This window comes from Dromaius novaehollandiae, chromosome 9 (assembly GCF_036370855.1).
Source record: "Dromaius novaehollandiae isolate bDroNov1 chromosome 9, bDroNov1.hap1, whole genome shotgun sequence".
In the NCBI taxonomy this organism is placed as follows: domain Eukaryota; kingdom Metazoa; phylum Chordata; class Aves; order Casuariiformes; family Dromaiidae; genus Dromaius; species Dromaius novaehollandiae.
The window spans coordinates 32,944,184-32,956,206 of NC_088106.1; the positions used below are offsets into that span (position 1 = coordinate 32,944,184).

General features: G+C 44.8%; 1 protein-coding gene across 5 annotated transcripts in view; it reads left to right on the forward strand.

Annotated features, from left to right (window-relative positions):
• The first annotated feature begins 14 nt into the window (after positions 1–14).
• THAP4 (THAP domain containing 4) overlaps positions 15–12,023 on the forward strand; it is a 31,880-nt gene continuing 19,871 nt past the window's right edge. For 2 of the 5 annotated variants that reach the window (XR_010390570.1, XM_064517164.1), the window contains exons 1-2: positions 15–228; positions 2,451–3,607. Coding sequence is in view for 4 of the 5 variants with exons in the window: in XM_064517164.1 (XP_064373234.1) it covers positions 152–228; positions 2,451–3,607 (1,234 nt within the window). In the remaining variant the exon portion in view is untranslated. The remainder of the gene's footprint in view (positions 229–2,450; positions 3,608–12,023) is intronic. The other 3 variants (XM_026110662.2, XM_064517165.1, XM_026110661.2) reach the window with 2 other exon arrangements.

Here is a 12,023-nt window from a genome sequence, read left to right on the forward strand (position 1 = left end):
TGACGGCAGTGCCGTACAGAAACCCCTTCCCCAAGGAAGAGGGGCAGCTGAGGTGACCTGGCTCCGCCATCTTGTTGTACGGCTGGCCTCGGCCCCTGGGCTGGAAGGGGTGGGAGGGGGCTGGGGAGCGGGCCCGGCGGGGCGGCCGGAGATGGTGATCTGCTGCGCCGCCGTGAACTGCTCGAACCGGCAGGGGAAGGCGCACAGAGGCACCGTCTCCTTCCACAGGTAAGAGCAGCCGCCGGGGCCGCCCCCCGCTCCCCCGGCCCGGCCTCGCGGGCGCAGGGGCAGCGTCGGCTGCCCGCTTCCTGCCCCGCCGTGCTGGCCCGCGCCGCCCCCCTCCTGCGGGCGGGCCGGGCGCGGCCCCAGCCCCAGCCCCGCGCCGGCCTCGGCCCCAGCCCCGCGCCGGCCTCGCTGCCCGCAGGTGCCCCGCGGCCGGGGCCGCCGCCTCGGGGGCCGCCAGCGCGCCGGCCTCCGCCCGCCGCGGCCTGGCCGCCTCGGCGCGGCGCTCCCCGGCGGGCGAGGCGGCCCGCGGCGGCGCGCAGCGCGGTGCCCCGCAGCCGGGCCGGCGGTGCCGAGCGGGCTCGGCCGCGCTGGGCGCCCCGGGCCCTCGCTGCCCGGCGCCGTGTCGGAACGCACGGATGGGCCCTGCGGCGCTGCCCGGGCTGGGCGAGACCCCGGCGGCGGCCCCGGCCGGTCCTTGCCTAACCGGCCTTTTGTTTAGCCGGCTGCTTTCCCAGGGCACGAAACCGTTGCTCGAGCCTTGTGTCTTTAGCCGCTTGTGAGGTCGCGCGGACGCGCTGCTTCCCCTCGCAGCTCTTGCCGGGCGATTTGGCCCTCCTCGAGCCTTTACGCCGCGGGCCGCGGATATTCTTGCCCTCTTCTCGGTAGTTTCCAAAGAGATGTAGCGACTTGCGCGAACGTGCTGTGTCCTTACGAGATGATGAGCAGCACGGCAACCGGTGAGACGACTTTGGTCTTTTATGTGAGCCTAAAAAGTTACCAGTCTGCTCTTTGAGCTAGTGTTTTGGATTTTGATCTCACGAGATGGCTAACGTTTCCCTGCTTTAGTTACGGGTACAGGTTTTCCTCTGGGATACACCTGCTTTGCTATAAGTGGATTTAGGAGAAACCTTGTAAAGAGTAAATGATGCTAATTGTTTTCTCTATTTTTTTCCCTTCTCCTTCAAAATTTAAGAAACAGATAGTGCTGTCATTTTGCATTTAGAAACCAAAGGGCCCACTGCGCGTGACACTTGTTTATAGCGCGCTTGTTGGAGGAAGGGCGCCTGTGCCCGAAAGAGGGAACGGGATAAATTTCACTTATGTTAAATGCCGCTGCTGTATTTCTCCTATTCTGTCAGCAATTTTGTGAATCTCTTTTTGTACATCTCTTAATCTGTAAACAATAGAAAGCTGTCCTTTGTTTTTTTGCAGTGTCAATAGTAGCCTTTAGGTTTCTCCTTCAGTCTTGCAAATTTTGGAACTTATTTTGCTGTCTCTTGACAATGCAGAGTTTCCCCCATGCGTGTTGTTGCCATTTAGAAATATGCTGTGCAGCTTAGGTGCAGGTAAGAGAATATTCTGGCGTGGTCGTGTTTGCTTCGGACACCGGCAGCATGAGTGGGTGATGTGGGACTCGGACTACAATCGTGTGTTTGTTTTTTCTCCTGGCAGGTCCCTCTTTCTCTGTACTCCTTCTTTTCTCCGTTTATAAGAAGGACTTATGGCCTTGACAGTTATGGCAGCATAGGTGATTCCCAAGGTGATTTGGCCGACCGAGTTCAATTTGAAAGGGCACCGTGTTCAGCTTCCCTAGTTTTTCCTCTGTTGGAATATATCCAAAGTACAATATGGAAAGCCACTGAGCACCCCTAGAAAGTGATTGTGTTATGTCACTGCTTACGTTTCTGTTTATCGAGGGGTGGTGCCAGCAGTTCAAAACAAGTGATTGTGTCAATGCTATTAAATATGGTGCCTGGAAACACTGCTTGTTGGCACTGAAGCTTCTGTTCAGGAATTTTTACATCTTATTAGATATTTCCGTAAAGAACAGTATAAAACTCAACATGGTTTTGAAAATAGTGGGTGGTCAATGCATTGGGTAAGTTGGGATGTTTCAGTTTTCATCACTCATCTTCATCCTTCCTAGTTTACAGACAACCTACTATGTTCTTTATAGAATAAATAAACAGAAGAAGTATCAGTTGTTTGCTAATAAATAAGGGAAACAAAGCTTACTGGTTCTGCCATCTTTGCAAAATTGTGTTCTTAACAGAGGAAATGGATATTGAAAGTTTCAGCAAAATAATCTCCAAACAGGCGTAACCTTTTAAAATATGGCTTTCAAGACAATTTGCATTTGCTAAACTGACAAGTGGCACATACCTTTTTGATTCTAGAAATGCCACTTATGTTTTCTGGGTGTTTTTCTTCTGTTTGTTTTTCAGATTCCCTCTAAAGGACTCAAAACGTCTGATTCAGTGGTTAAAAGCTGTTCAGAGAGACAACTGGACTCCCACCAAGTATTCATTTCTCTGCAGTGAGCATTTCACCAAAGATAGTTTTTCTAAACGGCTGGAAGACCAGCATCGATTACTTAAGCCCACTGCTGTCCCTACCATCTTCCAGCTTGCAGAGAAAAAAGACGACAACCTGGATTATGTCAGAAGCAGAAGAAAAATAGCAAGCCAGGTACCACTGCAGGATGGAGACCAATCAAGGGAAGGAGGCTGTGAGGTAGTTCAAAGAACCTCGTCTTCTGACCAGGACTTTATGGTAATGCAAGGGACTAAAGAGATGGAGGAGGCAACTTTGCAAGCTGAAATTGGGTCAATAGCTGAGAAGGAAGAGAGTATCTACAGCCAGCTGGAAGGCCCTCGGAGAAGGACGTTAGGGGATAATTTAACTGCAAAGCCAGGTCCTCAGAAAAAGCCTGAGAGATCTTCTGTAGAAGATTGTCCTAAAACCACCCGGATAGGGAGCTGGATGGCAGACAGAAGTGGCATATCGGTTGATGACTTCACGCCTCCTGCGTCTGGTGCTTGCAAGTTCATTGGCTCCCTCCACTCTTACAGCTTTTCCTCTAAGCATACCAGAGAGAGGCCATCTTTCCCGAAAGAGCAACTAGAAAGGAAAAGGCCAAAGAGAGATGCGGAACCAAGCTGCAGCAGCAATATCATGGGACATGATAAGACCTTAGCAGAAGGCTCCCCTACTTCATCACTAACTGCAACCCCTCAGAAACCTTCCCAGAGTTTGTCAGCATCCCCAGCAGACCTAACCCCTCAGCCTGCCACTGAGGCTGTCGTTGGGCAGAAGGGTGACACAGATGCCAACCCCATGTCAATCAATGAGGTCATCATGTCGGCCTCGGGAGCTTGCAAACTCATTGACTCGCTCCACTCGTACTGTTTCTCCTCCAGGCAAAGCAAAAGTCAGGTGTGCTGCTTGCGTGAACAGGTAGAAAAGAAGAATGGAGAGTTGAAACTTTTGAGGCAGAGGATCAGTCGCTCTGATAGTCAAGTCAGGAAGCTGAAAGAGAAGCTAGATGAACTGAAGAGGATCAGTTTCCCTTACTTGAACAGTCTGCTATCACAGGACTGTGGTCAGTATCTCCAGTATCTTTATATTGAGGCAGAATTCAGCATTTTGTTAAAAGTAAGAGGCTGTTTAAGTTAGAGATAATAAAGATGTGATGGGTACGTTTTTTGAGGAAGAAGTAGTAGCTTTTATTAGACCAACAGGTGCAGGTGAAAGAACTAGGTTTTGAGGCATGCCTGCCATTTCTCATATCCCAAAAGCCTATTCATTTTTTTTCCCAGCACTATCGGCTATTATAAGATACTGCTTCTCTCTCCAGACTCTGCCTCCTCTGAGTCAAAGATAACGTGCATCAATTTCATAAGGTTTCTATAGGCAGCTCTTGATGTGGAAGTCAGGTCATGGTATTAAGGACAAGTCTTCTGATGAAATTTTACTTTTTCTTCCCTAATTATTTTAACTTGTTCATTTGTGACTTGATGGCCCCTGTTTATAATTTGTCTTTCTTTGGAGAATGTCTGTGAAATTTGCCAATGTATTAATGAGCTGTCATGAACAGAAGGTATCTGGGAAACTCATCATAATCTTCCATACTGATGTAAGAAGTACTTACGGTCTTACCTTTGCTATATTGCAATCAGTACTTGGGATACATGAAAGCTAAGGGCTATAATACGCATTGAGGATATTTTTCTTGACTGAAATACTGCATTCAGTTTGATCATTTCCTCCCTAGGAAGGTGGAAGAAGTCAGGAAATGGATAATAAAGTGAAGAGAGATGGGGTGTGACTTCTCTCTCAGTGGAAGAAATTGAGACCCTCTAAAGCAGAGGGGAACTCAGTGAGGGACAAGATAGTGTAGAAGCTATTATTATGGGGAAGTTGAATCAGGCCTTAGCCATTTCTATTACAAGAAATAGTCATTTAATATACTTGAATAACAGCTGATACAACTTTTACACAGTGACTTTAGTCACAGGATGTTATTTTGGGGAAGAGTTTAGTAGGATTCAAAATGGACTTGATGTTTGTATGGCAACTGAGAAAATCTAGGGTTATCTTATGATGGATACATGGTATAGGGATTTTGTGAAGTCTAAGTCACCTGTGGATGGTAAGGTATGTGGAGAACTCCTCGTGGTAATTCTTTTTTCAGTGTCCATTATAAGTGGGGGTTTTTTTTCTTTCTTTTTTTTTTCCTATAGCCGTGTATTATTGGCCACTGCCAGAAATGTGTTTCTGTCACAGGCAAATGTTCTCCAAACTACTATTAACACATCTACTTCCTTGCTCAAGTGCAAGAAAAGAAACCTTGATACCCAGCAACACTTTTTCCATGTGTTTTAATGTTCCTGTGTCTTTCATGTGGAAAACTTGCACTTTGATTTGGGTAGAGGGGAAAAGATTTTATTTTATTTACTTTTTTTATTCCCATGCGGAATGGACATAGTCTTTTTACATATACCTTCTGGTCTATATTTTAATACAGTTTTGGTGTCAGGAAAATAACTAAAAATGATTTTAGGTTTCCATAATTACTGTGTGTGTGTGTGTGTTTAGCTTTGTTGGAATACCGACAATGAAATACTGGCTACAAAAAGAGGGTGCTGAAGGATATTTTTCTTTATTCAAGTAGGCGTGTTGATTTTTTTTTTCTTCCTTAGAAGATATATGTTCTTATACCTACACGTATGAGAACATAAGATTTATATAGTAAGAGTATGTTCTGTAAGAACGTAAGAATTACATATTCCATTTTCTAAGGTCAAAAATTGGTTAATTTTAGTCAACATATTACCTCTTCTGCTGTCTTTTATCAACAAAACTGGAGACCAATATGTAGAAATTCATCATTTCAGTGATTATAACGTGGTGCAATGGGAAAATTCATGTGGATAAAGATCTTTTAGCCAGTGATATTTTTAAAGAGCTTGTTAGTGGCTGTTTTTTTTTTTCTTTATTTAATCTTGGTGCTCTTTTGCCTTATACTGTTATTTTGTGCTCATAATCATAGTTTGTGGCAGTCAAAATATCTGCTTAACTGCATCTGACAGCTGCTGGGCAGAGTCTGTTTCATGTGTAGACGCTAAAGTTGTGATACAAAACTGAACTGGAGAGGGCTTTTTGGCTTTCCAAAATTACATACAGACAACTATTATAATTATTAAGCTAATACACGTCACCTGTATTGGTAGTTACATTTCGGTTGTCTTAAAGCACATGATGACTAGATGATGTGATGTTATTAGTTGTGAACCTGAGATTGCGTTTGTTTCTAGAGCTAATGCCTTGGGCAAGGGGAGTGTAAGTAAAATAACTAAGTGGACTGACTTTGTGGGTTGTTACTTGTTTATATCCCAGTTCCAGTATGCTGCTGACTGGCCTGTCCTTTCTGCTGCTTGGCATTCAGCCACTTCCACAAAAACAGAAGCAGACAGATGAGCTTTAGCCCCATCTGCACTACCTGACTTCAGTATGGAGCTTTCTTACTGTATACATTGCTAGTTATTCCTATAGGGATTGCATGCTGTGCTTATCAGGCAGTTCACAGAATCCGGCCCATGGATCTGTATAGCGCGCACTGAATTTTGAAGGCTTTCTGATTTGCTGGTGTGTGCTCAGGTGACTTACACTCTCAAGCCACAGACACTCAAATATGGGATTGGACAGCCGCATCGTTTGTCTGGAAAGCACGCGAGTGGGATGCCCTTGCGTGCGGCAGAACAGTCATTCCCTGAGGGTAACCCCAGAGTCTGCCATGGGGTCCTCTGGTTTCTGTTACGTGGCTCTAAGCTGGCACCCGCTAAGTAGCTCTTCAGAAGCAATGTTTTGGTAATCTCTGTGCTAAAATCGTTCTTGGCTGAAATATTGCTCCAGTTAAGGCAAATAAATTTCTGTTGGCTGCATCCAGACTACAGCTGGTCGCTAAGAGCAGACTTCTGCAAACTGCTGTCCGGGCAGTCCCTGCCAGGCACGCTTGAGAACCGGTGACTCGGTCTGCGTGAGGTCGGCCCACAAAGTACTCGACTTGGCACTGTGCACTGAAGCTTTGTTCCCCAGCCTTTCTTAACAGAGGGATCAGCTAACTGGTTTTAGGAATATCCCTGGGCTGTTTTTTGCGCAGCTGCCGCAGTGACTTTTCCCATGCCGAACTTCCACTTTGCTTGCCTGTTTGGCTAGAAAACCGATTTCAGCTTGTTTCAAGGGCCACTTTTGACGCCCATCGACCAAAGGTGGAAAAATACTTCAGCAGAGTGTGGCTGGGCACAAAGTGCAAGGCAGGACAAGATTAAATGCATCTTCCCAAGATCAGAAGGATACCTAGGCAGAAATTATGGAGAGCGAGAGCAAGCAAAGAAATAAGGATCCAATGACCTGCAGAAGGGAAGCAGGAAAGGGGATGCTGCACGAGGGAATGGGAGGTTCTCTGAACAGCACTCTCCTGCCCTGCACAGCCACTGCCTAACTGTCTTGTTCTGCTTGGGGGTTCCTCAGCATCATATTCCCTGCCCCCCCGTGCTATAATTGAAAAGAAATGACTCTCTTTTTCCAAGATCACATCGCAGCAACACACTCAATTTTTAGTCTTTTTTAAAAAACTACGACTCCCAGCAGGCACTAGGATGACTTTCTTACCTAATCGTGAGATCACTTCCTTTATAGCCATCTTCGCAGTCAAGTGCAAAACATTTTCTGGGCAGCAAAAGCGCTTAGGGAGCTAGACTGAGCAATATAAAAATAACTTCAAACTATGGCCAGCAGTGCAGCAAATGCAGGTATGATTCAATGTGGTTAAAATACATGTATTTATCAGAGAGGTAAAGCTGTTAAAATTTGGTGGTTTGTGCCTATGTGGAGCCTTTTCCACACTCCATGTTTGCTTTAATGAAGGTCATATTAAAGGCAGTAGAGTTTGAAAAATGGATTTACTTGGAAAACTATTAGGATTTTGCTAAGGACCTATAGAAAATGTTATTCCCTTCCAATTTAGATTCGCTTTTCAATATTTGCACAAAATCTTGTAGCAGTCTGGTTGTGTTTAGTACTTTTTACAGCTGAATGAAAGCATAGTTAGGTAACTTTAGGGACTGGCAGAAGGGATCAAACATGAAATGTCTGGTTTTGTACAGGGATGGACTCCTGATGCCTCTTTGGTGATCTGTGGGATCCGAGGAAGTGTTTTTCATCAGGATGGTAATAGGCTTTTGTTTCTATTATAGAAAACAAGTAGCGCAGTTAATGTTTCTCATTGATAGTGCAAAGAGTTGTGGGATTGCATGAGGATGCAGGATGCTATCTATACTCTCCACTCTCCTCTGTCATGGTGGGACTTAAACCTTGACAGGTCCCTATCAAGTTTAGCCTCAAAACTGAAATGTTTGTGGTGGATATAGTGGTCTTCTCAGTTGCAAAGATGGGCTGTCAAAAAAAAAAAAAAGCCTCATCCCGGGCAGACAAGGTTAACTCTGCAGTTAGACCTAAAGGAGCTAGGGACACTAAGACATTCTCTTTTGCTGAAATAGCTCCCACACAGGCAATCTGTTCAGAAAATAATGGCTGTGTTTCCAAAGTGGAATAACTGTTTTGAATAAAATTGAATTCATCCTGGGATGGTGGGTGCAGACTGCAATTTTTCTGTGCCATCTACCTGGTGAAATGAACTGGAACAGCTCGGTCAAACGGCAGGTCAGTAGAACAAGTGGGCGTTACAAACAACGTGGGAGGTGATGAGGTGAGAGAAGAGTGAGATTAAAGCCTAAGTGTATGTGTACGTAGGCTACAAGTGGGGATGAATCTGTGAGAAAAGTCATTATGAGGGAGGCTAGGTGGGCCTTTATAGCACCCGTTGCATGAACACATGCTGCTGTGCAGTAAATGCACTCGTTGCTGGATCAACAGGTGTGCAGGCACTGACCTAACACACAGCCAACTCTCCTCCTGGCTTGTTGCAGGTAATTCGATTGTTTTTAGAAATCCCTGTCCTGCTGAGTGACTTTGGACATGCCACTTCACTTTTCTGTGTTTCAGTATCCCCGTCTATGTAAGTGCTGTGAGATCAAGTAATGAAAACTATTAGCTGCGTTGCTGTCTTTTCGAACATCAACAACTAAATCTCAGCAGTATTGTCCTACTTCCCCTATTTAAGCTGCCTGGGTTTTTAGATTTGCTCTTTCATGGGAGTACAGGATTTAGGATATAGGATTTGCACATGCTTTACGGTCCAGCTACTGCAGGACTGTAGCTGTCAGTTCAATCAGTTCATTCTAGGAAATCACTGTTTGGGACCTGGTAGGTAAAGGAGATGACCCTTTCACTAGCCCTTTGGAGAGCAAGGAGGTCAAAGGGGGGGGGGGGAAGACTTTGTTGCTTTTCTGTTCCTTCTGTATCTTTCAGTGGAATGATGTTCTAGTTTTTTTCTAGGATTTTTTTTTCCTCCAAATACTCTGTACAGCTTGTGTGTTACAGCGTTTAATTCTGCAGTGAGTCTCACAGCAAAAAACTGAAACACAATAGCTTGCAACTAGGAAGCAATGAAAATGCTAACTAAGGAAAACATAGTAAAAGATATATTGAGGTAAGCTTTCCTTGGGATGTTTGCTTTTCTGTAATAGTATAGAATTTTGAAAATATGTTTTCTCTGTGTTTTGTACTGCGGGATAACTCTGGAAGTGTCTACAGATACTGGAACATCTTACCACAGAAGTTAGAAAGAAAGATAAGAACATACTGGCTCTTGGTTACAAAATTAACCTTTAATATGGGAACACTTTACTATTTTGGCAGTGGGAGGGCACTGGCAAAGTGTAAAGGGTGAAACTATCAGAGAAGGGTAGCAGGATATAAAGCCACCTTCCATACTTGAAATATGGAAAAAGCTCACAGAACGAGGCAGCTCATCCTTTCCAGAATTGTGTTAATTATCAGGACCTCACTGAAAAGTGGCTGCAAGAAAATGCCTAGCTGCTAAGCTGTAGACCCTGTACTTTGAGAAGGTGCTTCTGCACACTTCAGAGCCAGGCTGGGTCCTGCTGATGGAGCAGTAGTAGAGGGCATGCAGCACGTGTACCTTGCAAAGGAATATGTTCAGCCTGCTTTCCTAAAGAAACAAGATGTAGGTGATTGGATTGCTTTTGTGTCCGTGAGTGTGTGTGGGGGGTGTTTTGTTTGTTTGTTTTTTTTTTTTCCTCCCAACCTGTCATCATAACTTTTGAACTTTTTGGCTAATTTTCGTTGGATTTTATAAAAGGGTGGAAGTCTTGAACATTCCTCCCAGCTTCAAGAAAATACATAGTCTGGTAGGGGAGAGTGACTCCATGTATGTCCTTACTGAGGAAAAGGCTATCTTGTAAGCTTGTCATTAGACAGCAGAGAAACTCTGTGCATGTGGCTACAAGAGAGACAAGATTAAAAAGACCCTGTGTGAGTTTGAAGCTTTAAGCATCAGAAAGGTAGCCAGTGTCTCTCGCCCTGCAAATCATCAGACTTGGTTCTTGTTTCTTCATATTCTCAAGTATCTACATGCTAGCGTGGCTTAAAAAGTGTTTGTAAGAGTGTTCCATGAGTTCTAAAAAGGGAAGTGCATGCTCCTTCTTTAGTGAAATTCTTCTCAACAACGACACATCTATAAACCTGTTTGTTTTAAACAATGCAGCTCAGTAGACAAAGATGGTTTTCTCTTTCCTTTGCAAACTCTACTTTATTTGCTGCTACAGCAGTGTCTTGCATTTACTCACCCCAGCCATGACTTCAGAAGCAAATTTCTTTTCAGATCACATTTCTTTTCTGACTCAGCCTCTCTCCTGCCTTCCTTCCCACTCTTTCATTTCCACCCTTTCAGTTCTACCCTCTGGTATGTAAGGCTGCCAGAGATAAAAGGACTTAGTCCACTAGTCAAAGACGAATACCAAAGATAAGAAGCAGCCCTGTGTAGGATGTGAGCAGTGCGTGTTTACTCTCCTGTACTTTACTGAGCTCTGTCTCTGGTCCTTAACGCCACCAGCAGTCCTGTTGCTCACAGCTTTTCCAAGTGACATCCAAACGAAACGTTGGTTTCCCTGCCATCCAGGTAGTTTAGAGAAGTAGTAACTGCCCATTGGCCGTGTCGTTTGCCAAGATGCTGTGGACTTCAGAATATACAGTCGTTTTGTCATTTTTCAGCTGACTACAAACCCAGCTCTTCAGAAGGGCGGTGAGCTTACCTGCTCGAGTGCCTCCTGCAAGGCTGTACCCACTGCACAGCAAAACAACGGGTCGGGCATTGGAAACGGTCAGTTGGTTTCTCTTGGCTTATAACTGACTCTCGGGTAAAGTTATTTCCTTTGTCTGTCATTTTGACACTTCTTCCTGAAATGCTGCCAAGTTGGTAAGCAAAAGAAAATCAAGTGTCCTGTTACAGACTTCTCTGGTGACAGAAAGCATCCAAGTTTGCAATAGTCTGTTTGGGGGGTGTGGGGGGGAAAGAGCCAGGCCTCAACTTTGTTGCTTTCTCTTGACCCAGGAGAGGGCGGCAGCAGCCTATGCTGCAGCTTCTGCTAGCCTTTCCGAAAGTTTGTTCTTCCCGGCTGTAGGGGACTTCTTGGCCTACAGAAAACTTGGAAGGAAAAGCAAAGTATGCAGGTAGCAAGTGAAAGACAAATACCTGTTGGACAGAATAGTGGTACTCTTCTTACTCTCCAGATTGCTCATGCTCAAAAAGAAAGTGGAAAGGAAAAGTAGTCCTTAGAAAAGCAGCCTAGAAGTACAGGGTTTCCTATAGCAATCTTTTGGGCTTTGGATATCAGTGATCACTATATAAAGGTTTTTGCAGCACCAGAAAATAATGTGCTGTTGCTCAGGTTGCTTGCAACGCAGGTGGAAGGTAAGTAGAGACAACAATAAAATATAGTCCAGTACATTGTTGGACAGATGCTAAGAGCCCCTTTTTAACCCCGTGGTAAACGGAGGTAAATGCACAGACTGGCAGGATGGCCTTTGAAAAGGGTTGCTCTGGTGCTGTAGATTTTTTCACCAGTTTCGTAGTGAGATTTCATGCTTTTCCCATGTTGCTTCACTTTGAAGAATACTTCAGGCTAATGAAAGGTAATTAGCAGCGTTTATCTGACACGCGAGCATAGTTTCTGACTTAAACTTGCTATCTGTGGGAGAGTGTACAACAAAAGTGGTAATTCTCTTTTACTGGGGAAAGCTTCAGTTTCTCTACTTTGTTGTTCCAAATATGGGCTCCCTGTTCTCCTTCCTTGCACAGTCTTTTTAGCCTGAGATTTGGGATCGAGCAGAATAGAACTCAGACTGATGAAGCAAATTTTTACCCACAGCATCACTTTTTCAGGTCGTAATATCTGCATGCAGCTGAGTCCATGCCTTCTAGACCAGCCAGACAAGTAGCTTATTCTTTTACTAGATAATATCATTAGCTGCAGAAATACAAACTTCTTTCAACCTCTTCTCCGCCCCCTGCCCTTCCCAGCCTGTAAGTGCAA